The sequence below is a fragment of the Dama dama genome, chromosome 12 (genome assembly GCF_033118175.1).
Source record: "Dama dama isolate Ldn47 chromosome 12, ASM3311817v1, whole genome shotgun sequence".
Classification (NCBI taxonomy): Eukaryota; Metazoa; Chordata; class Mammalia; order Artiodactyla; family Cervidae; genus Dama; species Dama dama.
The window spans coordinates 58,474,438-58,501,700 of record NC_083692.1 but is presented as its reverse complement, the minus strand read 5'-3'; the positions used below and the strand labels follow the sequence as shown (position 1 = coordinate 58,501,700).

Genomic DNA, 27,263 nt, shown 5'->3' with positions numbered 1-27,263 from the left:
GCAGTGAAGAAAGCTCCCCCTTCTCTGACCACTTATCTGAAATTGCCCAGCCCGGCAAGGGAACCGCCTTTTGGTGCTTTCCTCCAGACTGGCCAGTTGCACTTTCTGTGGGTGAGTAGTCCCCCCTTGTGCCTTCTGCTCAACTGGCAAAGCCTCCAAAGCTCAGACACACTAGAGACCACATTTTCCCTCTGAGGAGGCTGCCCCTTGCCTCCCAGATGTAGTCTTGGTGCTGACATCAAATTGCTTTCAAATGGAACCTCATTCCCTTTGAACCCCTTATCCTCACACTTTGCCAGGTGGCTTCCCTGGAACAGCTCCAGCGGAGGACAGTTTCTGCTCCCAGGAGACAGTGCGCTATGCAAGCGTAAGCGCATCCTCACCAAATCTTTCAAAGCCTCAACTTCTGATGCAAGAGGGGTGAGCGGCGGGACGGTTTCTGCTACCTGCTGCTAGGTAAACAAAACACCAAGAAGGTGGTGAATTTGGACACATGGAGGAATTGTGTAGTTCATAACCCTGCAGACAGATAAAGTAGTAGTCAATGGAAGGGAGCCAAAGAAATTCTTACTACAGTAATGATGACAGGGGTGTGTGTGTGTGTGAGAGAGAGAGAGAGAGAGAGAGAGAGAGAGAGGGAGGGAGAGAGAGGGAGAGAGGGAAGAGATGGGGGTTGGGAAGGGAAGATTCCGGAAAAGGGGGAAAACAAAAGGGAGAAAGAAAAAATGGGGGTTAAAGTGGAGGAAAGCGTATATTCTTCAGGAGTGTCTTCTAAAGCTGTGACTCTCAGACTTTTATTACTGTCAGAGTAAGAAATGTATTTCACTCCACGCAGGGCGCGCACACAGAGACGTATAGGATAAAACAGAAATGAATTCGCGCGTGGCCTGCTGGAAGAGTAGGTCACTTGTTCCTATCACAAATCACTGCGTGCGGCCGAGGGTGCGCGAAGGCAGCCGGGCTCGGCCGCGCCCCGACCGGCGCTGAGTAGGACGCCCCGCCGCACCCGCCGCAGGGCCCCCGGGTAGTCGCCGCCCTCGCGGGGGAGGAGGGAAGCCGGGGCACGGCTCCCGGCTCCCGGTTGCCTGCGACAGCTCCTGTGGTGGCGGATCGGGACGCGACGCGGGATGGAGCCGGACGGGCGGGACTCCGTGGCCGCGTGGTGGCACATGGTCGTGCGGAACCTGCGGTGAGCGCGCGGGCGCTGTACGCCCCGCTGCCCGGGATGCGGCGGGGAAGGTACCACCCGGCGCGGACGGGGGGCTGCAGGCCCCCAGGGCTCTTGGACGGCTGTTTCCTCAGCCCCTACCAGCGCCAGTGAGACTCAAGCCTACGGTTTTTCAGGAACGTGTATCCCTTTGGTGCTTCCGAAATGGAGTTCCAGAGAGCTGGTTCAGGCTTCCATATCAATCTCTTAACTACCTTGACATTGTACTCACAGCGGGATAATATTAGTGACAATAATAATCTGTGTTGTTGTCTTGGATGGCATTCTGTTAGACCAAGGGCCTATCTGGATAGATGGGAAGGGTCAGAAAACCACCTCCCTGAGTGTGAACTCTGCCGTGGAGTTAAGGAAGACGTCTCCACAATGCTAGAGATGCACAGTACTTCGAAACCATAACTTGGTATTGCCTGTGCCAAGTTCTTACCTCCTTTAAATCTGAAATGTCTAGGTCAGCAGGTTTTAAATTTTCTTGCTTCCATGAATCCTTGGCTTGAGCAGTAATCTTAAGACTACCTGAACCGACCAGCAAGCAATATCCTGTCACAAGTCTTGTTGCACTGAATCTAGGTATTGGTTGGAGAACCCAGACCCAAGAGACTGGGTATTTTATTGTGTTTTGTTGGTGTGGGAAGGTGTTGGCAGTTTAGTTTACTTTTCTTCTTTGTATTCCTTTGTTTTGTTTTGCTTAACTTTTGCTGACTACAAAATATCCAAGAATCACATCCAGGCATAGGAGACCTCAATTTGGAACATCTGAGTGGCTAAGACAACCCTGATTCCCTGTCTTCTCTTCCTGCTGTGGCTGAGGGCAGGGGGGCAGAGTGCAGCTCTCCCTGGCTCCCCAGTGCAGGCTGGAGCCCCCTTTTGTATCAGATCCGAACACCAGGCCCAATGTCCTGACTGGCTGCATTTTTCAAACTTCACAATCGTGGGCCTTACATCCCTGAAACAGCTGTTTGGGAAAGCTGGCATTTACCACCTTTTACTTTTGAGTTCTTTATAGAGTGGGTGACTGGTTATTTAACACTTATTTGACAGAGAATCAAAGCTGCTTTGCGTTTTTAGAGAACAGCCCATTTTGTTGATAGAGGAGTGGAGATGGGGAGGTGGGATCTTCTGTTACTTCTAAATGTGTGCATGCTCAGTGGCTCAGTCATGTCTGACTCTTTGGACCCTGTGGGCTTTAGTTTGCCAGGCTCCTCTGTCCATGTGATTTTCCAGGCAAGAATATTGGAGCGGTTGCCATTTCCTCCTCTAGGGGATCTTCCCAACCCAGGGATCAAACTCTTGTTTCTCCTGCATTCTTTATCACTGTGCCACTTGGGAATTCCCTATTATTTCTAAATACTAATTACTAAAAATAAGTCTTGAGATGTTTTCTGAAAGAATAAAATACTTGAGCATTTCTTCATCCGAGCTGAAAATTACTGATCTAATTTAGGTCAGACTGAGGCGCAGACTGAAATCCAGCATCTTAGATCCTTTTTGTTTCATGGAGCCTGGTTAGATCAGCAAACATTCTTGGAGGGTTCTCTGTGTGCCTGGGATGGCCTGTAGCCCTGGATCTATTGTGATGTGTCATGAGATTCAAGGAGAACATTTAACCATGATATTTACAGTGATTATTTTTTAATGCCTTGGGGATGGATTTATCTTACAAAAGTCTCATCAGATGTAGTCACTTCTTAACATGGATGGGCCCAGCAGAGTAAATCTCTTGCTGCTGATTTTCTTTGAGTTAGAAAAATGGAAACCATGCTCAGGAAAGAAGTTGGGGGAACTCAAAGGGCTATTTTCCCTTTCATTTCTCCCTATTTCACTTCCAGCCTTTACATTTCTAGAAATGGTACTTAGAAAATCCCCATGAGAAGGCTGACAAACTTTTCCATCCTCCCCAGTGTGTTGGTCATCCACTCGCTATCAAGATACTTGCCTGGGCTCTGGGCACACAGCCATAAATAAAACAGGCAAAACCCCTGCTCTTGGGGAGCTCACATTCCTACTCAAAAGAGAAGGAAGCCCTTCCCTGTCCCCCAAAGCTACCAATAAGCCTTGCCTCCTTCTCCTTTACGAAAGAAATACACTCTTTTCTGTTCTCAACCTGTCATTCAATGGATATTTATGGCACTCAGCCCAAGGCTGCCCTGGTGGTTCAGTGGTAAAGAATCTGCCTGGAATGCAGGAGGCACAGTTTCGATCCTTGGGTCGGGAAGATCCCCTGAAGAAGGAAATGGCAACCCACTCCAGTATTCTTGCCCGGAAAATCCCATGGACAGAGGAGCCTGGTGGACTACCGTCCATGTGGTCGCAAAAGAGTCAGACATGACTGAACAACTAAACAACAAAGAGCAACAGCCCTGTGCCAGGCAGAGTGGAAAGTAAAAGCAGCATTAGCTGGGACGTGGTTCTTGTCACTGGGGATACAGGGCTAATAGTGAGAAAAAAAATCAGCAAAGAATTAAGGGTCAAACTGTGGCCCTGACTATAATTAGTGGGAGGGGTGAAAAAAGAGCATAAGTCACCATGGGAAGATCTGTCTAGAGAAGATTTGAAAAAGAAGGGACACTTGAGTGGATGTGAAGGAAAGAGGGGATCTGGTTGGGAGGAAAGGAGGGAGGAGAAAGAGGTAACTTGGTGTTTGGTGATCAGCATGTGTTGGTAGGATGAATGGGCACAGGATGCCTGTGCAGCATGTCTTAACATTTGGAATTGTTGTCTTGCCAACTGTGGTCAGAGTTGGGCTTCCCAAAGCTGGTACTTCTGAGCATTAAGCAAGAATGATTGGCCCTGTAGCAGCTCAGGTTCCAGCGCCAGAAAGAATCATCCAGTTAGGTTCTGTGGCCCCTGTGGGAGGCTGTGCAGTTACAGCCAGAGCTGATCAAAGGGTAGGCAAAAGAACACCAAAGCTTCAAGGTGGCTGTTTGATGTGCTGGCCGTGAGCAAGGATTGGACTGAAACCGCATCCTCTGCTCAAATAAGGTCTATTAGCCGCTGGTGACTTTTGATCCGCTATTGATCTAGGGGAAGTCAAACTGACAGCCCCATAGTTAAAAGGAGCGGCTGTGCATTATTGATGCTCGGAGGGATCTGGTCACTGTGTTCTCTTCCCACAGCGCTTCTCAGAGAAGTGCCTTGAGCTATTTGAGAGAAGGGTCCTGTATGAATTATTCTTTAAAAACAGAAGCATATTTCCCTCTATTGCCTCTGCTTCCCAAGCACCCTGCTACCTTCAAAAGGCAACTTAGTGGGAGACTAACATGCAGGGTAGCGGGAGTTCAGAGAGTCAGGAGAAAGAAAACCGGATCCAGCCAACTGGAAGGAAGCATAAGAATTCAGTTCTGCCTGTCTGTCTGGGCTTGATCTGTGGCTCAAAGTGGCTTCTTTGGGTTTTAGTATCTTATCTCTAAAATTGGAATAACAACGTCCTCTCCTTCCAACCACCTTCACAGAGGCTATTTTAAAGTATGAAACAATCATTTTCATTTCTTTTTTGCTGATTTTATGGGTATGCAGTTGCCTATGGCTGATGTATTTGAAGAGCTGTCCCTCACCCTTAGCCTGCTTATCTTTTCTGCTCCCCACAGAATTGCTGGAAATTCATTAGAGATTCACTATCTTCTGCCTTCATGCCTTTTCCAAATATGTATAAATGCACTGATTTTTAAGTTATTACACTACAGGGAGAATTTTTTTAGAGATCTTTCTTTGATGCTTTTAGTATCTTCTGAGAATATGGAAACAGGATGGAAGAAGAGAGTGGGAGGAAGGAGGGACCCTGAGAGGGGCAAGGATGCAGAAGAGAAAAGGATCCTGATATAACTTTCTGTAAGAACTGGACTTGGCTAGAGCCCAGCCTCGTTCTTGGGGCTCATTTTTGCTTCAAGGATGACAAGGAGAACTCACCAGGATTGTGACAGCTCACTGGAGATCATCATGCAACTCTGGATTCACGCGGCTCTGCCATTCATTGGCTCTGTGACCTTGGGAAGAGGTCACAGACTTTTCAGTCTCTTCATTTGCAAACTACATTAACCTGTACATGTAACGTCTTCTAAGATGCCTCTGGTCTAGCAGAGAAATCAGGACATGGAAACAGTGCATCACACATGCTTTCCAGCCCCCACAACCTCATAACTTGATTACATCGATGGTCTTCCCATTGACCTTTCACAGTAGGGAAAGGGATTCATTTAAGGAATGATGTGAACAAAAACTGGAGTGGAAGGTGGTGACAGTGACTTCCTGTATCCCTTATTTCTAAAAGGTTCAGGAGATGCTCAACTCTCATGGGAGATGTGACTAGAGACAGGTGGCCTGAGTGAGCCCTCATGGAAAAATCATAAGTTGTCTGCTGGTGGCTCCCAGTTTGGATGGTTCATGCCAATGGGACAGTAGAATAAACAAGATGTGTGTGGCTCCCCTTGTACCACTCACCCCGTGTCCCATCACCTGACCAGGTCCTGCCCTGCACTCCACCCTGCTCCTCACGATCCCACTCACCTCAGAAGTGGGTTTTTTTCTCGCATTGGCTCATTTTTTCCCAAGACTCAGCCAGAAGGAGGGGGGAATCTGACGATTATTCATTCACAGCTATTACTAATAATAGCTAGCACATACAGCACTGATTGTGATTAAAAACTGCGGCAGCTGTTGAACAGTCTGAACCCTGTTTCCTGCCGACTTTGGGGTCCAGTCTTGGCTTTCTGTGGGGTACACTGAGAAAGTAAGTCTGACTTGGGTGCATCCGTGTCCCCGCCTCTCCTATCCCATCATACCGGGGCTTTCTGAGCAGCTGACTGGGGGCTTGATTGTCCTTTCCTCTCCTGGTTCTCCCATAGTGCCTGGTCTGGATCTGCCCTAATTGCACACAGTTCTGTAAAGGATTTTGCTTAAATGCCAGCTTGCCTGTAATTCCCAGTATCAGTCTGTGGAATTTGATTTGGACGTTAAAAGGAAAAACAAACCAAAACAAAACTTGGACTGATTTTGAGTACCTTATTTGTTTCACAATATCTTACAGATCTTTCCCACACTCCTGTTCCACACTCGGAAGGAAAATTGCCACTCTGTGTGACAGCTTTACAAGTAAATCATTAAAAGAACAGATTTGCCCTCCTCTGATGCACATGCTGATTTTTGTAAACTTTTGTAAGTATGTACCTTTTGTGAATCTGCCTTTATATGTATATTTTCCCAATTAAAGAACTCACTGCCCTTACAGTTATGACATAGTGAGAAAGATATGTCAGCATCTTTGTGGCGAGACTTAAATTGTCTGAAACCTAATTATATTGCCTTTGGGGTCTAGGATGAATCCTGGTGAACTGTTGGGATAGACAGCAAACCATGGCCTTGTGGGTGGGATTTCAGTCCTGGAGCTCAGCCTTCAAATTAGCTGTGAATCTGGATACCTTAGTGCTTTCTGTATTCTGTTCCTTCTCACCTCCTCTTTTTGCTTGTATCCCTAGAGAGAGACAGGTTGATGTGAGAAATCTACTTTCCTGTGTTGTTTCTACTGAATGCTGTGTTAGTGTGGGAGACAGTTCTTCTAGTCACAGACAGTGCTGTCACCTGTGTGTCTCTAAGTGTTACGTTGATCTTGGACATTTCATGGTGTATGGCTAGTGACTATGTTTTACTTAGTGCAAAAGTAATGCATGACGTAAGTAGCGGAACGCTCATTACTAGGACTTCCCTGGTGGACTAGTGGCTAAGACTCCATGCTCCCAATGCAGGGGGCCCGGGTTCGATCCCTGATCAGGGAACTAGATCCCGCGTGCCACAACTAAGAGTTCAAATGCTGCAACTACAGATCCCATATGCTGTAAGGAAGACTGAAGATCCTGAGAGCCACACCTAAGACCTGGTGCAGCCAAAGAAAAAACATCCAACCAAATAAAACAAACCTCTCTGCCCCCAAACTCATTACCTTCTTCTATACCCTCTTATTTTTTAGGTGAATGGTCTCCTTTGCTTTTCACTTGAAACAGGGATAAAATGGAATAAACTCTATTAGGGGCTGCCACACTGGTGCTATTTTTAAGTCTAGCTTTAGAGTATTTGTGGGGTCAGTTCTTCTGCGGGCTCGTCCTAGTTTATAAAATAAAATACTTTGCTCGGAATTGAGTGTAGTGCTTATAACTTAGAAACATGTCAAACATGAGGCTAATTACTTTTTTGGATTGTGATGAAACGACATGGACTTCGATTCTGGGAGTTGGTAATGAATTCTACTTTCTAGTCAAAGCACCATTTCTTGTGGATTTAAAGAAACCAGAGCTGAAGATTCCTCACACGGTGAACTTCTACATCAAAGTCGAACCTGGGGTAATTCTGGGAATCTGGTGAGTGCGCTGGTCGGACACTGGGGTGCTTAGTGGGCGGGTGATCATGTCACAGGGCACAGCGGAGCAGTGCTGTGTTACTTGCTGTGGAGAGGTCGGTGTTCCTTGGAGGAAGCTGTTCCACACACCTTCCCTTTGTGTTGACATTTGACCTGCTTGAATTTGCTTTTCGAGAATCTCACTTTTCAGGTGCCTTGAGTGGTTCTCTTCCTTGCCTTATTCCTTGTGTGATTATCTGATTAATGTGTGTCTTCTTTACGAGACAATAACTTCACAGGTGGGGGCTTGGTTAGTGGGTTTTCATTGCTCAGCATGGTGCTTGGCAAAGGCACCCCATAAATATTTGTCCAACAAGGTCATGAACATCCTACTATCTGTCTTGCTGTGCTAATCTCAACATTTTCTTCTGTTTGGTTCTACCTGCTTGTTCTTGGCTGCCAGTTTCCCATTGCCTTCTTGTATATTTCACCTCCCTGAGTTTGAACATGTGATCGTGGAATATTTAGGAACCAAAATGGGTTCACATAACTTTTTTCTAATCTGTAGGATGCAGTCCCACTGACAGTGCTGGAATTTGAAAATATTTTTATTCTTTGCTCTTGCCCCATCCGCCCTTGGCTGAGTGAGTCAACTGTCCTTATGACCACTTATCTAGCTGGCAGTGATGCCTGTCTTTTTGGTACGGAGGCCTTGGGGGTTTGATGTCAGACTTTTTGCCTCTAAGTGATTGGAGGATTGAAGATTCATCATCATGCGGCCAGTGTCATATGGTAGTATTTGTGTTATCAGAGTTCATTCATTGATTTAACAAGTTGGGGGTGGGGAACTAGAGCTCACTTAGGTGTTTAAAATCACAAGGTCACTCGGTTTCTTGAGAAGAATATCTTAATTTCATATTTAAGTTCTTTTCTCCTACCCAAACTGGTTTCCCTTTAACTTTTTTCCAGCTTGTTTCTTCAGCCAAACCCATAGCAGGTGGCAAATATCTATTATCTTTTACTGGTTTCCACCCAATAGATTGCATTTCAATAAGCCACACCTAAGAACTGCAGTTTTGGAAGCATAATTGGTGTAGGAATCAGAACTAAAATGTAAATGGTTAAAAGGGGTTATCCCTGGGCATGGGGGAGGTGAGCTAGGGCAGTAATAATTTTCATTATGAGATGTTCGTGGTGTTATATTTTAATTGGTACCATGTGCATATATTGCCTGTGTGCGTGCTAAGTTGCTTCAGTTGTGTCTGACTCCTGGTGACCCCATGGACTGCAGCCCGCCAGGCTCCTCTGTCCATGGGACTCTCCAGACAAGAATACTGGAGTGGGTTGCCATGCCCCCCTGCAGGGGCTCTTCCTGACCCAGGGATCGAACCTGCATCTCCTATGTCTCCTGCAGTGGCAGGTGGGTTCTTTACCAGTAGGGCTGCCTGGGAAGCCCATGCGTATATTACTCAGATAAATTTTTGTATATAAATAGATTAAATATTTACATATAAAACTATAACTTATTATATATTCTACTAATTAATATGGGCTTTCCCAGGTGGTTTTGTATATAATATGTTTCATATACATAAATATGTATCTGATTGACACAAGGAGCTTTTAGACTTTTAGTGAGGATAGAGAATTCTTCTCTATGTCCATGTTGGCTAAAACCTTGTCTTACTTTTCAGGCACACAGTTCCCAGCTGCCGGGGAGAGGATGCTAAGGGGAAGGGCCGGAGCTGGTATGAAGCAGCCCTCTGTGATGGCAACCCAATTATTGTTTATCTTCATGGCAGTGCACAACACAGGTCAGTGCCTTTGCTTGGATTTTTTTTTCCCTCAAAGAGAGCAAAAGAGCATTTCATTCCTGTGGGGGAATGAAAGGCAGAGCTGTTTTTAACTGTGAGCATCCTTCCACACATTTGTTTCCATTTGTTGGAATTTGAGGGTGTTCTAGCAATAGGCTTCTCTTTAAAAAAAAAAAAATCTATATATTCCATATGTAGAATAATGTGGATCCTTACCTGAAAGGGAGACAAACTTCAAAATGTGGATACTGATTTCAAAGAAGGCAGTGTTGCTTTATTCTGTAAGAGTGTTGGAGATGATGAACTGAAGCCATGGATGACTTGATAGGAAATATGTATGCGGTATGGAGGATAAGGAAGAGTTTCCACATCAATGGTCTTCTCACAGAACCACATGGAGATTTAATCAAATGTATGATCTCCAGGAGAGATCCCCTAGAATTCTGATCCCAGGCTCTGGGGGGCCACCTGACTAATTCTAGCCTGGAATATTGATGCCGCAGCCCACTCCTGTCATCCCAACCTTGCTTTATAACAAAGAGTGCCTCCTGGAAGTCTGACTCTTCTTTGATGCACTGCCAGCCCCTCTGTGGGCCTGTGTCATTATGGTGGGTGACGAATATTGGCTCTGACTGTGGCTCTCAGCGTGGGGGAGGGGCGATGCTCCTTAGAGACCCACAGACCTTGCCGTCTCTTGTGGGGGGACACTTCAAACTCAGTGACAAGCTCTGGACTCTGCCCCTCAGCTCCCTCGCCTCTGTCTCTTTTACTCACTGTCTTTTGTGTCAGACAATGGCTTTCTCAAGCCTTGCCTTTGCTCAGGGGGCTTTCTTGAGGTTTATGCCTCAGAGTCACGTTTACAGAGATTTCTTGTGAAATCAACATTTTTCAACATTGTTTAACATTATTCTGGTTGTGCAAACTTGGGTACGGTGTTACAATGTACTTTTCTTTAACGTGTCCTGTGGGTCACACTATCAATGTCTGCCCTCTGAGTGAATCGGCTCTTGCCCCCAGTTTTCCCAGATTTTCTTGCTCGGGACTAGCTACCTTCCTCTGTCCTGAAGTCTCAGCTTGCTTCCAGCAGTACTGAGCTGGAAGGAGGCCAAATGACAGGTCACAGGGAATCTAGATGAAAACAGTGGTTCTAGACTTAGGATCTGTAGAAGCCCCAGAGGGTCTGTGAACTCCCAACCTCGAACTGTACATGAAATTTGAAGAGTAGATACATTTTTCAGGGCAGTGGGTCCATAGCTTTAATCACAGGTTCCAAGGGTTTCATGACTCACTAATATTTAAGAAATGTGGCTCTAAAAATTCAAATGGTTTTTAAAGACTCCTCTGTCTTTTGAGTCATCTTTTTCTCCCTTTTGTGTGGTTCATAGAGAGCAGACTATTGTTATTTGGAAGAAAGTGTTTCTTGAACCTCCAGGCTTATGAGTTTCTGTCCTCACTTCATCATGTCCCTCATGGCAGAGCGGACAGGATGTAGGCAGATCTTACTTTAGTGAACTTGGCTATGTTATCCCTTTTCCTGAAAAGCCACTTTCTGGGACTTATGTTCCTTTAGCTTCAAGAAGTATTCTGAGAAATAGGTTTTGCTGTGCAGCGGTGCAAGAAGATGGATGGTCAGCAGTTCATCAGATGCTTATGTTGTGAAGCGCTAGTGGTCTGGGCAGGCGGTGCTCACCGTGGGGAAGGCAGGGAGTTCACCCTGATGCAGGCATGGGGGCTCCGGCACCAAGAAGTAGTGCCCCCTCCCCTGGTTATTTATTTGTCTCACCTGAAAAAGAAAGTAGTGAGATCAGATGCCAGCAGCATGATAGTGATTTTTGTTGAATGTGTCATTGTAATTCCTAATTCTTACCTTTTCTTTTAAACCTTCTCTACAGGGCAGCTTCTCATAGACTCAAACTAGTAAAGGTATGTCTGAAGGGGCCTCAAGGCACCAATTTTACATTTCCATTTCTTCTCTTCTGGGCTACAGCCCTAAGGTCTTCCTTAGCCCACAGCCAGGTTATTTCCTGAGAGCTCCCTGGTGTGGGGGCAAGGGGGCGGGTGGTGGTGTCTGGGACCTACAGTCCCTTGAATGCACTGCTTTTCCTAAATTGACCTTGGGGGATTGAAACAGATGTCAATGTCTCTGAGTCTCAAACACTTTCATGGATTTGTTCCTTTCATCACCAGAAGGAATTGAAGACACATTTCTTTGCTTTCTCTGAGGGCTTGGTTGAGAAAATATATTAAGTGCAAAAGCCACTCCTTCTACCAGGAGCAACCTTTCTGTGGTATGGGATAAAGACATAGAATGTCTGCTCTTACGTCATTCAGGCTCTTCTTTGGCCCCACAAAAAGTTCAGCAGAGGGAAGGTGGCCAGCCACAACTTGGTGTCCTCACTAGCCTGGTACCTGCTTTGGTTTGTTGGGGCGGCCCCTGTACTTCCCAGCGTAAGGAAGATGGCAGACTCTCCGCCTCACCATGTCTGACTCAGAGCTGGTTGGCGAGCTACTGTTTGGCCCTCCCACACTCCCGTGAGGTCATTAGGAATCCCTCCCTCAGGTGATCTGGCTGCTTGTATAGTTATTGATCCCAGGACCTGATCTCTCCTCCCACAAGCCAGTTCCCACCCCAGAGCCCTTTCCTGATTTAACAGCATGAATGGGGTCCAGAATCCTGCCAGGCTCAGCACTCTAGCACCATCTTCATCCCCCTTCCCCTGTTCAGACAGGGCCATCCTCTCCTGTCTACTCCTCCCCTCTCTATCACCCTGTGTGGTGGGTGGGCTGGATTACCATTTTGCCTGGGGTGATGATGCCTATTAATTTTTAGGTTTGCTTTCTACACCCCACTCTTTGTACTTTCCAAGTGGGAGGGTGTGATGCTGATGACTGTGAGAATATGTATTTTTTTCCCCTTCTACTCTTGGCAAAGCTCAACTGTATGTCTCCTATGTGCATAGAAAGGAGCAGAGTCGTAGGTGTAGATGTGAAGAGTAGCCAGATCCTCCTGGTGGTGGGTGGGATGTGTAGGGATGCTATGATAAGACTTCTTCCTCCGGGCAGATTCTGGATTCCACAGACCATAGTCATCATTTTCCAGCCTGGCCAAACTTCCTTAGCTCTTCATTGTTTCCTTTGGATAGGCAATTTCTTTTAATAATTAAGTCATTATTAAATTGTTCTTCTTCTCTCTCCCCCTTTCTCATTCATTCATTCATCACTTCAATCATACAGCACGTAAATGTTTTCATTTATGTACCATTCCCACCTAGTTTTTAATCCCTATAAAGTCTTTATGTTACTGATTATTTATATATATAATTTTATGTGGTGCTCTTTTACTTATTAAGAATATTATTTGATGTTTTTCCATAGATGTCATAGTTACCAACTTAAAGGGTGCTCATTCTCCATTATTTATAGACAATTATTTATTTACTTAAATATTTCTACTCCTCTTTGATACAATATTTTTTCCTAAATTCTTTTAGAATAGTATTGCTACAGAAAACTTTAAGCAGGTAGTTTATTCTTCTTTTGGAATTTTTTCCTGGTGATAAATTCTTGGGAGTAGGATCTGTTGTTTAAGTTGTCAAGTGGTTCTTCAACTTATGGAACCACAATCAACACATGGGTGTTCCAGCTTCCCTGGATGCTGAACTGCCCTGTGTCTTAGATAACTTGTTTGGAGAGAATGTAGTTTAAATGTTAAAAAGTTTCATTTACTTCTTCATCATTAGTTCAGTTGTATTTGAAGTTCAGGGTCTCACATCTAAAGGCTCCCTTGGCGGCTCATACAGGGAAGAATCTGCCTGCAATGTAGGAGACCAGAGGTTGATCCCTGGGTCAGGAAGATCCCCTGGAGAAGGAGATGGCAACCCACTCTAGTATTCTTGCCTGGAGAATTCCCTGGACAGAGGAGCCTGGCGGGCTACAGTCCATGGCATTGCAAAGAGTTGGATGCGACTAACACTTTTCACTTTTCTCTTTTTTCTCCCACATCTATGTCTGGGGGGAAAGCACAGTGTTTGAACCCAGGCAGGCCCAGGTGTGATCTTGGTTCTGTTGCTGTGGTTCAAGTTCTGGCTATTTGGATCTGTGTGAACAAGGTACTTAAGTTCTCCAAGGCCCTGTTTCTTTATCTGTAAAATGCAGATAATACCTACCTTCTAAGACTGTTGTGAGAACTAAATAAAACTTTAAAAGCGCCTGCATAGTAAAGTTTTGTCCCCCTTTATCTCCCTTCTCGTCATCTGTCATTTGTATTTTCTTCATTTAAATTGTGTTTTTATATTCTTTTCTCATTTATCTATTCAGGGCTTGAAAGTGGTTTCATGTAATCAAGTGATTTATTTTTGATCAATATTAACTCTTTATCTGTTCATACTTAATACGAATATCTTCCCATTATTGACTGCTTCTACTACAACTCTATTTAGCATTCTTACCTTCAGGAAGTTCCTACAAAAGATATTCACTATGTGACTCAGACAGTAAAGAACCTGCCTGTAATGCAGGAGACCTGGGTTCAATCCCTGGGTCAGAAGATTCCCTGGAGAAGGAAATGGCAACCCACTCCAGTATTCTTGCCTGGAGAATTCCATGGACAGGCTATAGTCCATGGGGTGGCAAAGAGTTGGAGATGCCTGAGTGACTTAACACTTTCAAGGTGCTTTACATTTATTAATTTATATTTTTGGTTTTGTTGAGTCTCCCTTGCTGTGTGTGTGGGTTTTCTCTAGTTGCAACGAGCAGGGGCACTACTCTTCATTGCAGTGCACCAGCTTCTCATATTCATGGCTTCTTTTGTTGCAGAGCACAAGCTCCCAGTTGCATGGATTTCAGTAGCTGTGGTGCACGGGCTTAGTTGCTCTGTGGCATGTGAAATCTTCCCGGACCAGGAATTGAACTAGTGCCCCCTGCATTGGCAGGCAGATTCTTAACCATTGGGCCACTGGGGAAGTCCCCAAGGTACTTTAATACATCATCTCATGCAATCTTCCAACCATCCTGAAAGTATTGTTTTTCACTTCTCAGACTAGATTACACAGATGTTAAGTGGCTTGACCAAGGTCAGATAGCTGGTAAGTGACGGAGCTAGGGTGTGACCCAGGCTGTGTGATCCTGCTCTGCTGTTCTTTCCTATTGAGTCTGATCTTAAGTTTGAAGTCAAACACCAGATTTCAGAAATGGATCTTTTCTCTACCTATTAACCATGACCACCAGGCTTATGGAAGTGTTGAGGAGGTGAGACCACCTTTTTGTTTGCATCTCCTAATTAAAGTGATAACAGCTCCTTTGTCATCCAGGTGCTGAGTAATGGCGGCTTTCATGTCTTGTCTGTTGACTACAGAGGTATGTGTTAAGAACAGTGTACAAAAATTTTTCAATAAGCAGGGGCCTTTTGATGGCCCTCATTTTGGAGGTAGTAATATTGTTTGCCTTTCCTCGTGGGCAGGGTTCGGGGACTCGACGGGTACACCCACGGAGGATGGACTGACTGCAGATGCAGTTTGTGTCTATGAGTGGACCAAGGCGAGAAGTGGTACCACCCCTGTGTGCCTCTGGGGCCACTCTCTGGGGACAGGGTAAGTGGGGTCTGAAGATGGGTCGTGGTGGACCCTTGGGGCGTTAGTGTCACATGATAGGCAGCAGTGAGCAGCAGGAGGACCTCTGAGCTAGGAGACAGTTTCTCTCAGGTTCCACAAGTGGCTAGGGGCCTTATACCTCAGCGTGCTTGTTTGTAATTCAAGGGGACGTGTAACTCTATGGCTATCTATGACACTGAAGCCCATTCCAGAACTCTCCTTGAGAGTTTTAAATGAAAGGATTCTTCTTTAGGGCCAGTGGAATCCCTTGGAATCCTGTGCAAGATTTTGTGTTTGTGTGCATTTGAGGGTCAAGAGCTTTCATCAGATGCTCATATTGGAAGTTGCATTTTGTACTGTTTACTTGACTGTTAAGTCACTGCTTCACATGTACTAATTTCCATTTCTTTACAGAGTTGCAACAAATGCTGCAAAAGTTCTAGAAGAGAAGGGTATGATAAAATGCTTACATGGTATAATTTCTCGGCTTGAGATGGGAAAATAAAAACAGTGAAGAGACTATTCTATACAATCTGAACATAGAGATACCTACAAGCACCCCAAGTTTAGGCAGCTTTGGATAGTGTAATGAACTTTCTTTTTTTGTATTTAATATAAAGCAATCGCTGGTTTTCAGAGGCATGAAATTAAAAGTAAATACTAAGGAAAGAGTTAAAACTACTTTAAAAGAGCAATCATGTGAAGTGATAAATAAGTATTGTTATGGAGTAATCTGCTACAGAAGGGGGAAATTATACTTTATGCAACAGTAGGCAGGACTTGCTTTCTGCAGCCCTCCTTATCTAATATGTCAGTATTTCTCAAAGTGTTCTGAGAACTGCCTTTATCAGAATCTGCTGGGGGTGTTTGTTATAAACACAGGTATCTTGGATCCTGGCTGTCTTCATGAACTAGATACTCTATGAATAGGACCAGGTGATTTGATTCTGACATGCATTGAAAGCTTGTAATCACTTGCATTATATCTTAAACTTTACTTGGCAGTACAGGTCAGGGTGAGTTACGTAAACATTTTAAAGCGTGTCACCTGCTCTACACAATCTTAATTACTTATGGAAATAAAGCAAACATCATTTCATTGCTCCTTTAAGCTCTCATGGCTCCTTTAGTGTTGACAGTGCTGTATTGCCTGAACTAAATTCCCACATAAATGAATACTTCACTTCCTGGATAATGTAATTATCTTAGAACATTTTAAATCCATTAAGTGCCCAACTTATGCTACCATGTATTTTAATTTTCTCTATATCACATACTCCATAAAACATTATTAGTCTTATGTTATCAAGTCAATATTTAGATTTACCCCCCTTTTTTTTACTCTTTATTATTTCTAACATGTCTATGCTTCCATCTGGGATTTTTCTTCCACCTGTCTGTTGGTGAGGAATTCTTTCAACTTTGGTCTGAAAATGTTTTTATTTCATCTTCACTTTTAAAGGATATTTTTACGGGGCATAGAGTTCTAGAGTGGCAGTAAGATAACTATTTCACTATTTTACCATTTGTTTGTCAATAAGTTATTTTAAAGCCCATATATGGTAACTTCAGTATTTGATCTTTTGTTCTCAGAGTGTTGGCCAAAACAACCTAATCAGCTTCTGCAGAACACTCTCCCTTCCTATAATCCTTTGCTTTCTTAAATTATCCAAGTCATGAAAATCTTGTTTTAAAGGTAGTGATTTTCTTTATCACGTGCACAGAAATGAAATCTCTAGCGGTGCTGGTTAAAAATGCACATTCTCACATTTCCCACCCCCAAGATCCTGACTTCTCACCGAAGTCTGGTGTGGGGTCATTACTTTGCATTCACAAATTTAACAATATATTATGATTCACAAATGATTTTGATGCAGGTAGTTCACGTACAAGACGAGGATCCCTTATTTAGGAGAGATAGTATTTAAATGTGATAGGGGAGTTCTTTCTTTTTTATTATTTTTCAAGGATTCCCAGCTGATGCAATTATCCTGGAAGCTCCATTTACCAACATATGGGTTGCAAGTATCAATTATCCCTTGTTAAAGGTGAGTCTCATACATCTTCACAAGATGTCAAAGGCAGGCTGTTTATTAACCATTTTCCCTTTCTTAACTAGTCTTATATATTTCTAAGTTATTCTAACTTGTGATAGGTTAGTAGGCAGTTACTATTAAAGGAGGGCACAATGGCTTCTGTATTTTTGTTCTTTTGTTTCCTTCTAGTAGATTAAGTGGCTTGTGTATGTGCTGTTCTAAGGCACTTCAGTCGTGTCTATGGACTATGGACTGTAGGCCGCCAGGCTCCTCCGTCCATGGGTTTCTCCATGCCCTACTCCAGGGGATTTTCCCAACCTTGGACATGAACCCGCATCTCTTATGTCTCCTGCATTGGCAGGCGGGTTCTTTACCACTACCACCAGCTGGGAAGCCCTTCAGTGGCTTATTAAGAGCCAAAGGTTTTTTCACCACCCCCCGTCCAATTAACTAAATTACACCTCTTCTCTTTTATAATTTTTTTTATAGATAGACTTGACTTTGGTTCACTTATTTATTGTCCCTTTTCAAAGTGAAAATAAACCTTTCATACATCATATTTAGCCCTATGAATGTCAACCACATATCTTTCATTATTTTATGATAAGAAAGTCTCTAAAGAATTCAAGAAGCTGCCAAAAGGTTTTGCATGGCATCCCAGGTGGAGAAGACCATCTTTCCAAGAAGATGAATTAGAAAAAATTGACTGACAAGATGTGGTTTTTTTATCTGTTGTACCTGTTACCATTATTAGCTAATTTCATAATTTCATTCCATGTCTCATGCTCAATTGCTTACAGTTATACCTCTATATCAGTCAGTCAGTCAGTTCAGTCGCTCAGTCGTGTCCGACTCTTTGCGACCCCATGAATACCTCTATATAAATGTTAGTAAATGAGAGAGAAAGCGGTGAGATTCTTAGAGGGGACATGTAGCCCAAATTTGCAAATTGTTGATTACTGTTGGAAGGCATCTTAAGGGTACTTAAATCCAACTGTCTACCCTTGGAATCTTTCATACAGTAAATCATCATAGAAGTTTCTGTAATCTGCTTAACTATTTCAGCTCATTACAGGACAGCTCATTCATTCACAGAACCACATAATCTTAAAATGTCTGTACCCTCTAAGCTCAACTCATTACAGGAATCCCCTCTACAATCCAAAATACTGAATGCTAAGTAACTTAAGATTCAATAAATAAACCATTTAAATTGGTTCCAGACAATTAAATATTAAAGACAGTTAATTGAACATCTGTTACTATTACTCTGAATAATTACTAATAAATTCACTAGCCTGTAGACATGTTACAGTTTAGATACAAGTTTTCCATTGACTTTTTTTTTGAAATTTTGTTAATTCTGAAATTGAACATAATAGAGACATCTATGATTTAATAGTTATAAACTGAACCTCCATGTAACCACCATTCAAGAAATTAGCACCCCTGGCACCCTGGAAGTCTCCTGTAATGTTACTTCTCAGAGCAGTGAGCCTCACCTCAGATGTAACCCTTAGTCTGAAGTTTATGGTAATTATATTCGGCTCTTACTGTGTTTTCTATTTGTGCCATCTCATCTGGGTTCTTTTGCCTCTACTTTCTGGCTTTCTTCTGACTTGGCAGTGGTCTCAAGGAGCAAAGTGGTGTCGAGTGTGAGGCTCACCTCTCTGGGCATCCCTTCTCTCTGGGGTCTGGACCACTCAAGACCTCACTGCCTTGGTAGATCTCTGAAACCTTCACAGAAAGGTTTTAATATATTTTCTTTAAGAACCATGGCTCTGGTGTCAGACTTCCTGGGTTTTTCCCCACGGTGTCACTTAACAGCTATGTAACCTTGGGCTAATTAAGCTTTTAATGCTTTGTTAAATCTATTCAAGATTACTGGGATAAATAAATTCACATATGAAAAGCATGTGTAAGAGTGCTGACACAGAGTAACCACTCAGTGGCCATTAGTTGTTTTTATTAGCAGTGGAGTGCCGTTGGTAAGGCACTGTTGAATAAGAAAGTGTAGGTGGTGTGAGACATAGATACAGTAAAAGGCATAGGTCCTAACCCTTAAGAAGTTTTCTGCAATTGGGGAGATAGGGATATAAAGTAATGACATGGATTTCCATGTATCACTTTGGAATCAGTTAGTTGGAATAGGAAGGCAGCATGGCATAGTGGAAAAAGACTCTGGGCTTCATAAAGCTAGATAGGTTTGGGTTTGGGTTCAAATTTTGTCTCTGCCATTAACCAATTATGACTTTGGTAAACCACTTTCCTTTGTTGTATTTTTCCTGTTTTTATAATGAGGTTGATACTGCATAGGGATTTTGTGTATTTGTATTTTTGAATTAAGTAAAATAATCATGCAAAACATGGGTACTCAACAAACGCCTGTTTCTTTTTCCCACTCAGGTACACAGGAGACTAAGCTTGTGTTGGGGGAGGCCCAGAACAGTAATTTGAGGGACAGTAATTCTCAGGGACAGGAGAATTCAGGGAAGAGAACGGTCTTGTGCACAAGTGTGATCAATGAAGACTTACAAGGAGATAGGATCTAAGCTCATTTCTTAGCGAGGTGAGGGAGAGGGAGAGCAGTTAGGAAACACAGACAGGAGGGGAGAAGGTGAGCCAAGGCATGTGGCCAGAATGGGGCGATTCTGTCTTATAAGATACTCGAGAGGCGTGGAGGACCTCTGTGTAAGAGCTTGCACTCCTTTTAAATCCTCACAGCACCTGAGTCTGGCACCATTGCCTCCACGGAGAGCTGAGGGAGGTGGAGGCTCAGTGGCCTGCCCGATTGCCACTCACCCTGTAAGGAGGAAACAGGACTCAGTCCTATCTTTTCTAACTCCTGGCAGACAGCTTTTGGGATGAAAGACTGTGGCCAGATGTGGATGGCCTTGCAGCCAAGATAGGAGCTGTTTGTTTTTCTAAATAGATAGAGTTCCACTCCCCACAATCTATAACAGCAGATTTAAAGAAAATTATCTGGTGCAATTCCAGAATAGAGAGGAGGCAGGGAGACCAACTAGGAGCCCCTCACTGTGGTCTGGGCTGGAGGGGAGTTGGACCTGTAAGTCCCGAGGGGCACCCCTGGCTGGAGTGGAGTGAGGGATCACAGGAGTGGATGAACTGAGAAAGAAACCCACTTTCTCCTCCCTCCTCTGGAACCTGAGATGAACTGCCAAAGGACTTCTCTTATTGAGCTCTCATCAGAGGAGTCCTGATTCCAGGGGTAGAAGAACTAAAGACAAAGAAAAGAGAAGACAAGAAATCTTGCCCTTAGCACTGATAAGGGCAAAGGAGGGGAGGGAAAGGGAAGCAGTGTTAGGATCTCCAGACCGCACCTGAATGTGGGTCCTTGCTTTGCAGCCATGCCAGAAATACAGGCCAGACAGACCCTGGGGAACCACGTGGGTTCCCGAAAGCAGCAGACTCACGTCCAAACTGTGAAGCAGAAGTCTGTCTTTATTGGCCTCAACCTGCATATTTTGTACCCATTTCTCTACCAAATGTGAAAATGTGAACCTATTAGTTCTCAGTTGTGTCTGAATCTTTGTGATCCCATGGACTGTTGCCTGCCAGGCTCCTTTGTCCATGGGATTTTCCAGGCAAGAATACTGAAGTGGGTTACCCATTTCCTTCTCCAAGGGATCTTCCCAACCCAAGGATAGAACCTGAGTCTCCTGCTTTGGCAGGCAGATTCTTTACCACTGTGCCACCTGGGAAGCCCCATGCACTGTCTACTTTATCATGTGTGATTTTGTTTTTCTTCCTTCTTGTATTTTCCAAAGTGTGAAAGTGAAAGTAATGTGAATTGTTTTTAAAATCATAAAAGTTATGTTTTCCAAAAAAGTTTAGTATATTTAGAAAGTCACTACACTCTATACTACTATAGTTCATAGTGAGAATCTCTAACAAATGACATAGCTTTAGGCCATATTTTAATTTTTTTTCTTTTTGAAAAATAGATTTACCGGAAACTTCCAGGATTTTTAAAGTCAGTTATGGATTCCCTGAGGAAAGACAAACTAGTCTTCCCCAATGATGAAAAGTAAGTTAATCATGTAAAGATGTCCTTTATTAGATTCTGGGGGGTAATTATCATGTAACTTACTGAATAGGTAGATGAGAATTGTTAGATGGGCAGTAGGATTTGGGGTAAAGTGTCTACAGATTTTTAGTGTTTGGTATTATGTTTAGGTCTAACTTAATAACTTTACCAATTCAGTACTTTTCTCTGAAGTTATGAAGGGATTTGTAGTTTATGGTGTTTTAGGACCTTTTAAAGGTCCTGTAGGGTCTAACCTAGCATTCCTTGGAGGAATCTCCAACTTCTGGGCCTTATTCCCCATGTAACCAAAATCCATACACCATCTAGCCGACTACCCAACAGCAAGCCCAATGACTAGACTGTGGCAAGCTAGCTTCTCACAGTTGGAGAATCTAGAGTGCTTGTAAACAGGCAGTCGTTATCAGTGTTTTCCTATTTCAACACACTTGAGGAATCTGACATCCTGAGGAGTAGCGGTGAGTCACTGTGGCAGGGGTGGCTGGTATCAGAATTTGGGAGGGGCCAAGGAAGGGCTTTTGCCATTCTTCATGTCATGGCCTTTTTGAATTACCAAATAGGAAGTTGACCAGGAAGCTAGTCAAACCTGTTAACATCTCATGTCCATCCTGTACATTTATGGGGAAATGTAAATAAATGGCTACAAAGAGTTGTCTTTGGTCTTGTGGTAGTTCCTATTATTTTCTGGTTTTGTTAATTTTTTAAAAAAATTTTAATTAAAACATTCCACATATTATGAAATAGGTAGAATAAGGAAAAAGTGAAGTTCTTTTAATTCTGTACAAATTCAGTTTTTGTTATTTTAAAAAATCACACAAGAATAAATTAAATACCTGATTAAATTATATGAGTAAATAGAAGAATCTTGGCTGGAAGAAAAATGTCACTATATGAAGCTTATTATATATGAAGTTGTTATTCCTGGGAGGGATATAAAAAGTGTCTTTTATTTTGGGTGAACTTCATGTTTTGCTAAAGCCTGAACTTAAAAGAGGAGAAATCTCAATGTATTTCTTGAACTGAATACTTTTCTTCCACTTGTTCCTAGTGTCAAATTCCTGTCTTCTCCTCTTCTCATCATACATGGTGAGGATGACAAAACGGTACCTTTGGAATTTGGAAAAAAGGTATACTAAGCTCAGTGGCTGATGGAAACATACTAATTTCACCATTTTCTCAGCCAGCCAAACTTTGATTAGTGCCAAAAGAAGGGTCTCTGACATTATAAGGGATTCTGTGCATCCTGAGTTGCCGTGTTGGCTGGTGTACACAATAAGCATCAGCGTGCTATGCTGTTCAGCTCAAAGGAGTGTTTGTGGGGGATCCTGCTTCCTCATCTGGGGTCTGGATCAGCAAATGCAGAGAAGATCCCAGAATGTTCTGGGAACTTCCAGGCAGTCTTTCCTGCAGTGGCTCTAAAAATAGGGATGCTGTTCCTTTTCTTTTTAACAAATAGTCGGGGTCCACTGCAGTTCCTTATCCCCCTGCAGGGAGGTATGGCCAGGGGTGCGATGAGGTCTTGTCACTGTTTTATGTGATGTGCAGCTTTCCTTCCTTGGTTATACAGGCAGCCACTCAGAGATATGGAGGGTGCCACATCACCAATTCAATGGAACTAACTCCCTAAGACAGTTGTTTCTATACCCTTTCAGGAAAATTAGATTAGAAAAACAAAACAACAGCTTGACGGATCAGCCTTTGAGTCCTTGTCTTTCTGCCCCTTGCAGCTCTATGAAATTGCCCACAATGCATATAGGAACAAAGAGAGGGTGAAGATGGTGATCTTTCCTCCTGGCTTCCGACACAACTCCCTTTGTAAAAGCTCTGCCCTGTTACATACCGTGAGGTAAGAGTTGCTTTGCTAAATGCAGTGAGGGCTGCTCTGGCTTACTTAAGACCACGTGGTGGGGAAGGCATGTAAGATCATCGAGGTCTTTTTCCTGCAGAGATTTCCTGAGCCAGCAGTGGGCGTGAAGTCAGAACAGCAGAGAGCGAAGACTTCGTCTGGACACCAGCTGTGATGTGAACTTTTTATGTAAAACTGTATTGGGCTGCTTGAGTGAGCTGAACTTACTGACATTTTTATAAGTCACCTGCCATTTTAGTAAGGGAAAGAAAGCATGGATGTTGGGTATTATGGGATGTTCTCATTTATCTTATCATAGTCTCCTTTGGGGAACATGCAAGAACATCACCATGAAGGATGAGAATTTGGTAAAAATTTGATCCCATCTAAAAATGTACAGTTACCCACATTCTGAGGATATTTGTGGATAAGGTGGTCTTTGATTTGGACCTAGACAGCAGTATAAGAAAGATGCTCCAATAGTTAAATAATTTGTATTTCAGTTTAGTTAATTTAAAAGGCATTAAAAAGCTCCAAGCTGTTTTCTAGCCTTCCGAATAGCACTGGGGAAAGTCCTAGTCTGATCCCTAATCTTCTACAAAATAGAGAGATATGGCACTCATATAGCCTTTGAAGTGACACTTTATTAGCCCTAGCAGAGTCATACACTTTCCCTCCCAATTCCCAGAGATACTTAACTAGATTATTATTTAACAAGATGAAACAAAATCAAAGAATGTTGTAAAAATGTTCAAGTCCAGTAAGAACCTATTTTTTTCTCAGGACATTTTACGACTTACTCTCCATTGGCTTTGTTCGCCCCACCGCTGGGTTCACTGGACAGGGAAATCTTTATGTCAGAAGGCTCCATGTTCCAGATGTCCCGGGCATACTCCTTAATCGTTCGGTCACTGGAGAATTTCCCCGAGGCGGCTATATTTTTGAGGACCATGATGTTCCAGGCCTTTGGATTCTGTAAATGACACATGCATCTAAGGCCCAGGGCCTGAGTGCACACCAGGCTGTATGACAGACATCAGGCCAAGCACATCCCAGTATCATTCAGGGGGAGAGTGACAGGAGTAAACTGTAATGAATCATCAGTACATTTGTTTCACAGTTGGGAGCTGGATAGGCAGCCTGTGCTATTCTCCTATTTAAGATGGTTGTACTGTGCTGAGTTGCTTTAGTCGTGTCCAACTCTTTGCAACCCTATGGACCACAGCCTGCCAGGCTCCTTTGTCCATGGGGCTCTCCAGGCAAGAATACTGGAGTGGGTTGCCATGCCCTCTAGGGTATTTAAGATTATATTTCTCTCAAAATGAAAAAGAAAGTATTTTTCACTCTCAGAGAAACCTTAATTGGTAATTTCTGCCATAGTTACAATGTTCTGGCATGTAAGCTGTATTTCCCATCTTCATTTTGAATGAAGATATCTCAGCTTCCTTTAAACTACAGGGGAAAGGAAGGGACTAACTTCCATTGTCTGCTAGATGCCATATAAGAAATTTACCCTGTGGCTCATGGTCAGAGCTCAGGAAACACTATAGGATGTTAGCTGTCACACAGGCAAACAATCCCATAGTAGACTGTATTCACTGACTTCTCTTTCCTTATTTTTTTCTGAAGGTAGATACTCCAATAGGTTTACACTGAATCCCAGATACTCCACTGGGGTTTGAAAACAGGACCAATTAAGGTTTTATCTTAAATAAAAAATATATGACTATATATCTAAATAAAATACATCTCTTTCATAATTTTATGTAAAAAAATATAAGCTATTTATTTTATAGCCTCATGATTTTGTAAAGGACTCTAAGAAGGAGTTCGATGGCAATGACTAGAATATCATTTGAAAAAGACAGCAATGCATTAAAAGCATTTAAAACAAAAACTGAAACTGTGAGTCTGAAATTATTCACACTTTGGAAACTTACTAAAATAAGAGAATAGAAGCTTCCTTTTTTCATGTTCTTTATTTAAGGGGATAATGACTAGACTTCCCAACCACATGGGCCATGTTTTCTATGCCTCAACAATAAGAGTAAAAGCTGCAATTTGCACTAATAAAGAAGAAAGGTGGAGGGGAATGCTGGGACTCCAGGTGGGCATCCCTTGGTTCAGGGCCATCACAGGACTACTGTGTAAAAGCCACATTGACACTTGTGCTTGCGCTCACGTATATTTTCCTTTCCTGCTCTGTTTTACTTCTACTTCTTTTCCTGTACATTCTTTCCACACACAAGCATGGGTTGAGGGCGAGAGGATGAAGCTGGAGGCGGCCGTCTTCCTCCCTCTGTCTCTGCGTTCTCAGAGGCCCAGTGTGGCTGCTTTCTCCAGTGTTCCGGGAACAGGAAGTGAGCTCCTCTGCTTAACTCCAGCACTGCCTCTGCTTGGGCAGCATGTAAAATTGGCTTATATACACTCTAGGGGGACTGGGATGTGCTGTAAAGCAGTATGGGTCTTGAATTATCCTATTTTAACACCCCAGTGGGATATCTAGGATGACTGTAGGAACCACCCTGTCACTTGGCCTCAGAAAAGAAATAGAAATGTCAGTGAAGTAGGTTTCTGTTGTAAGTAGTTCCTGATATGTCCAAAGGGCAGGAGGTGGAGATTGTATGAATTTCCATGGTTCTGCTATATAATGGCTTTCTAGCTGGGGAGCAGAAATGGGGACTGTGTGGGCAAGAAGCCAGTGCTGGAGTCTTGGCACAGGGCCAGCTTCCTCCTGTATCTATTCTTCTATGGTTTCTGCAGTTCACTAAAAGTCTTTCCTATCAGAGATGATCACCTTTCCATATATTTACCAAATGTACCTAGAGGTTTGGACTATTTGGTAAAGATGCATGATTTTGCATATGGAGGGTTCCTCACATGCCTCTAGCCTTTTTCTCTTTTCTCTCCCTCCCTCCCTCCATCTCTCTATCTCGCTCTCTTCCTTAGTATAGTCTTTCTTGTTTCATTCCTTTTTTTTTTAAAACTCAAATATGAAGCCCCCCCTCTTTCTATACATTTATATTCTGTTCATATAGCACCACTCCATGGATAGTCCAGGAGAGGTACTTATTTTGCAACTTTCAGACCCTCTAGTATTCTAAGGCTCAGTCTTAGAATCCCTTTAGCAGATTTTTCAAATGCTGATGGTGATTCTACCCACTGCTGGGTCAGAGTCCCTCAGAGGGCAGTGGGCGTCTGTACTTTGAGAAAACTGCCTGGTGACTCTGATGTGCTTCCGCTTCAGGGCCCTGGCACCAAGCAGGCTCCTTGAGGGGCCACGGCTTTGTCCCTGCTGGGTCTCAGCGCTCAGCATGATGCCTGCCTTGGAGGAGGCACTGGTGTCTCTGCTGAATAAATGAGTGGGTAAAGTGAGTATCTAACTTGGCTTTATACTCTTTAGTTTCTAGGACATGCTTGCTACATGGTGGGTGCTCAATAAATACTGAATAGTTTGTGACTTCTTATTTGGATATTAAAAAAATTTACAACTGCTACTGAAATGTCAAATCCCAACCTTTGCCTGAACTTGGGAACAGTCCAGTTTTTATCTGAAAAACCTACATTGCTGCCTCACTTCCCTTTTATGATTGGTTAGTGGGGCCCTGTTACTTAGAAAAAGAAACCAAAATTTTGATGAATGGTAGTAAACTGGCATCATTTGTAAGTCTCAGCCATGAACTCACCATGTATAGCTGGCTGACTTTTTCTTGACATTTGACGTAGGCTTCATAGTCTGCAAATACTTTAAACCTGTTTTTGTGATTAAAAGGAAAAAACAAAGCATCAAAAAGCTTCATTAACAGATGTGTGTTCAGATTCCATTTAAAATTCTCTTTTGCTTAATGACAGGCATGGCTGGCTTACCAGTCTGATATTTCTATTTGTAGGGGTTTCAACCAGCCCTCAACCTTTCTATGGGTCTTTCCACAAGTAAGAATGTTATCACATGGATGCATTTGAAAGCTGAGTACACCAGAGGAAGGAGAAAAGGAATACCAGATTTGTGGATCTTATTCTTAAGTCTTCCTAGCATTGTTAGTGGAGAATACCTATTTTTTCCTTCTAAGCCTAAGTTAGCTTACCAGATCGCAGATCTATGCTAATCTACATGTTTCTGTTATAGTTGATTTAAGATGTTCTCATCCTTTTTCCATGGCCCAAGTAGCACCATCTTCTTGTGGGAACTTACCTGTCATGATAAAATAGCATGTTGACTAAGTCTTTGAAGAGGTCAGGCTGCTTGGGAGAAAAAAAGCCCTTGTCAATTTGATCAATGGCCAGCTTCAGCTCTGGAAGTGCCTCATAATATTCTTTTGCCTCATACCTGTGGGGTAGCAAGTGGGGGAATAATAAGAAAAGG

At 43.2% G+C, this 27,263-nt stretch overlaps 2 protein-coding genes across 2 annotated transcripts in view; one reads left to right on the top strand and one right to left on the bottom strand.

The window, feature by feature from the left end:
* Nucleotides 1–1,063: 1,063 nt before the first annotated feature.
* On the top strand, nucleotides 1,064–23,594 carry ABHD12B (abhydrolase domain containing 12B). The gene is made up of 13 exons (XM_061157386.1): nucleotides 1,064–1,189; nucleotides 6,249–6,376; nucleotides 7,470–7,572; nucleotides 9,245–9,364; nucleotides 11,257–11,287; nucleotides 14,674–14,719; nucleotides 14,823–14,952; nucleotides 15,367–15,404; nucleotides 16,921–17,000; nucleotides 20,954–21,036; nucleotides 22,103–22,181; nucleotides 22,782–22,900; nucleotides 23,001–23,594. Exons 1-13 carry the CDS (start codon nucleotides 1,128–1,130, stop codon nucleotides 23,026–23,028), a joined length of 1,047 nt encoding a protein of 348 aa, XP_061013369.1. The 5' UTR covers nucleotides 1,064–1,127; the 3' UTR covers nucleotides 23,029–23,594.
* PYGL (glycogen phosphorylase L) overlaps nucleotides 10,595–27,263 on the bottom strand; it is a 50,106-nt gene continuing 33,437 nt past the window's right edge. The window contains exons 18-21 of the mRNA XM_061157385.1: nucleotides 27,093–27,227; nucleotides 26,587–26,653; nucleotides 23,701–23,873; nucleotides 10,595–11,147 (exon numbers count right to left, since the gene is read on the bottom strand). Of these exons, the coding sequence (XP_061013368.1) occupies nucleotides 11,144–11,147; nucleotides 23,701–23,873; nucleotides 26,587–26,653; nucleotides 27,093–27,227 (379 nt within the window). The 3' untranslated portion in view covers nucleotides 10,595–11,143. The remainder of the gene's footprint in view (nucleotides 11,148–23,700; nucleotides 23,874–26,586; nucleotides 26,654–27,092; nucleotides 27,228–27,263) is intronic.

Excerpts from the sequence above, each read along its gene's own strand:
- ABHD12B (XM_061157386.1), top strand. The coding sequence starts at position 1,128 with ATGGAGCCGGACGGGCGGGACTCCGTGGCCGCGTGGTGGCACATGGTC. Across the intron at positions 21,037-22,102 it reads GTCTTCCCCAATGATGAAAA|TGTCAAATTCCTGTCTTCTC; the intron begins GTAAGTTAATCA and ends ACTTGTTCCTAG. Across the intron at positions 22,182-22,781 it reads CTTTGGAATTTGGAAAAAAG|CTCTATGAAATTGCCCACAA; the intron begins GTATACTAAGCT and ends TGCCCCTTGCAG.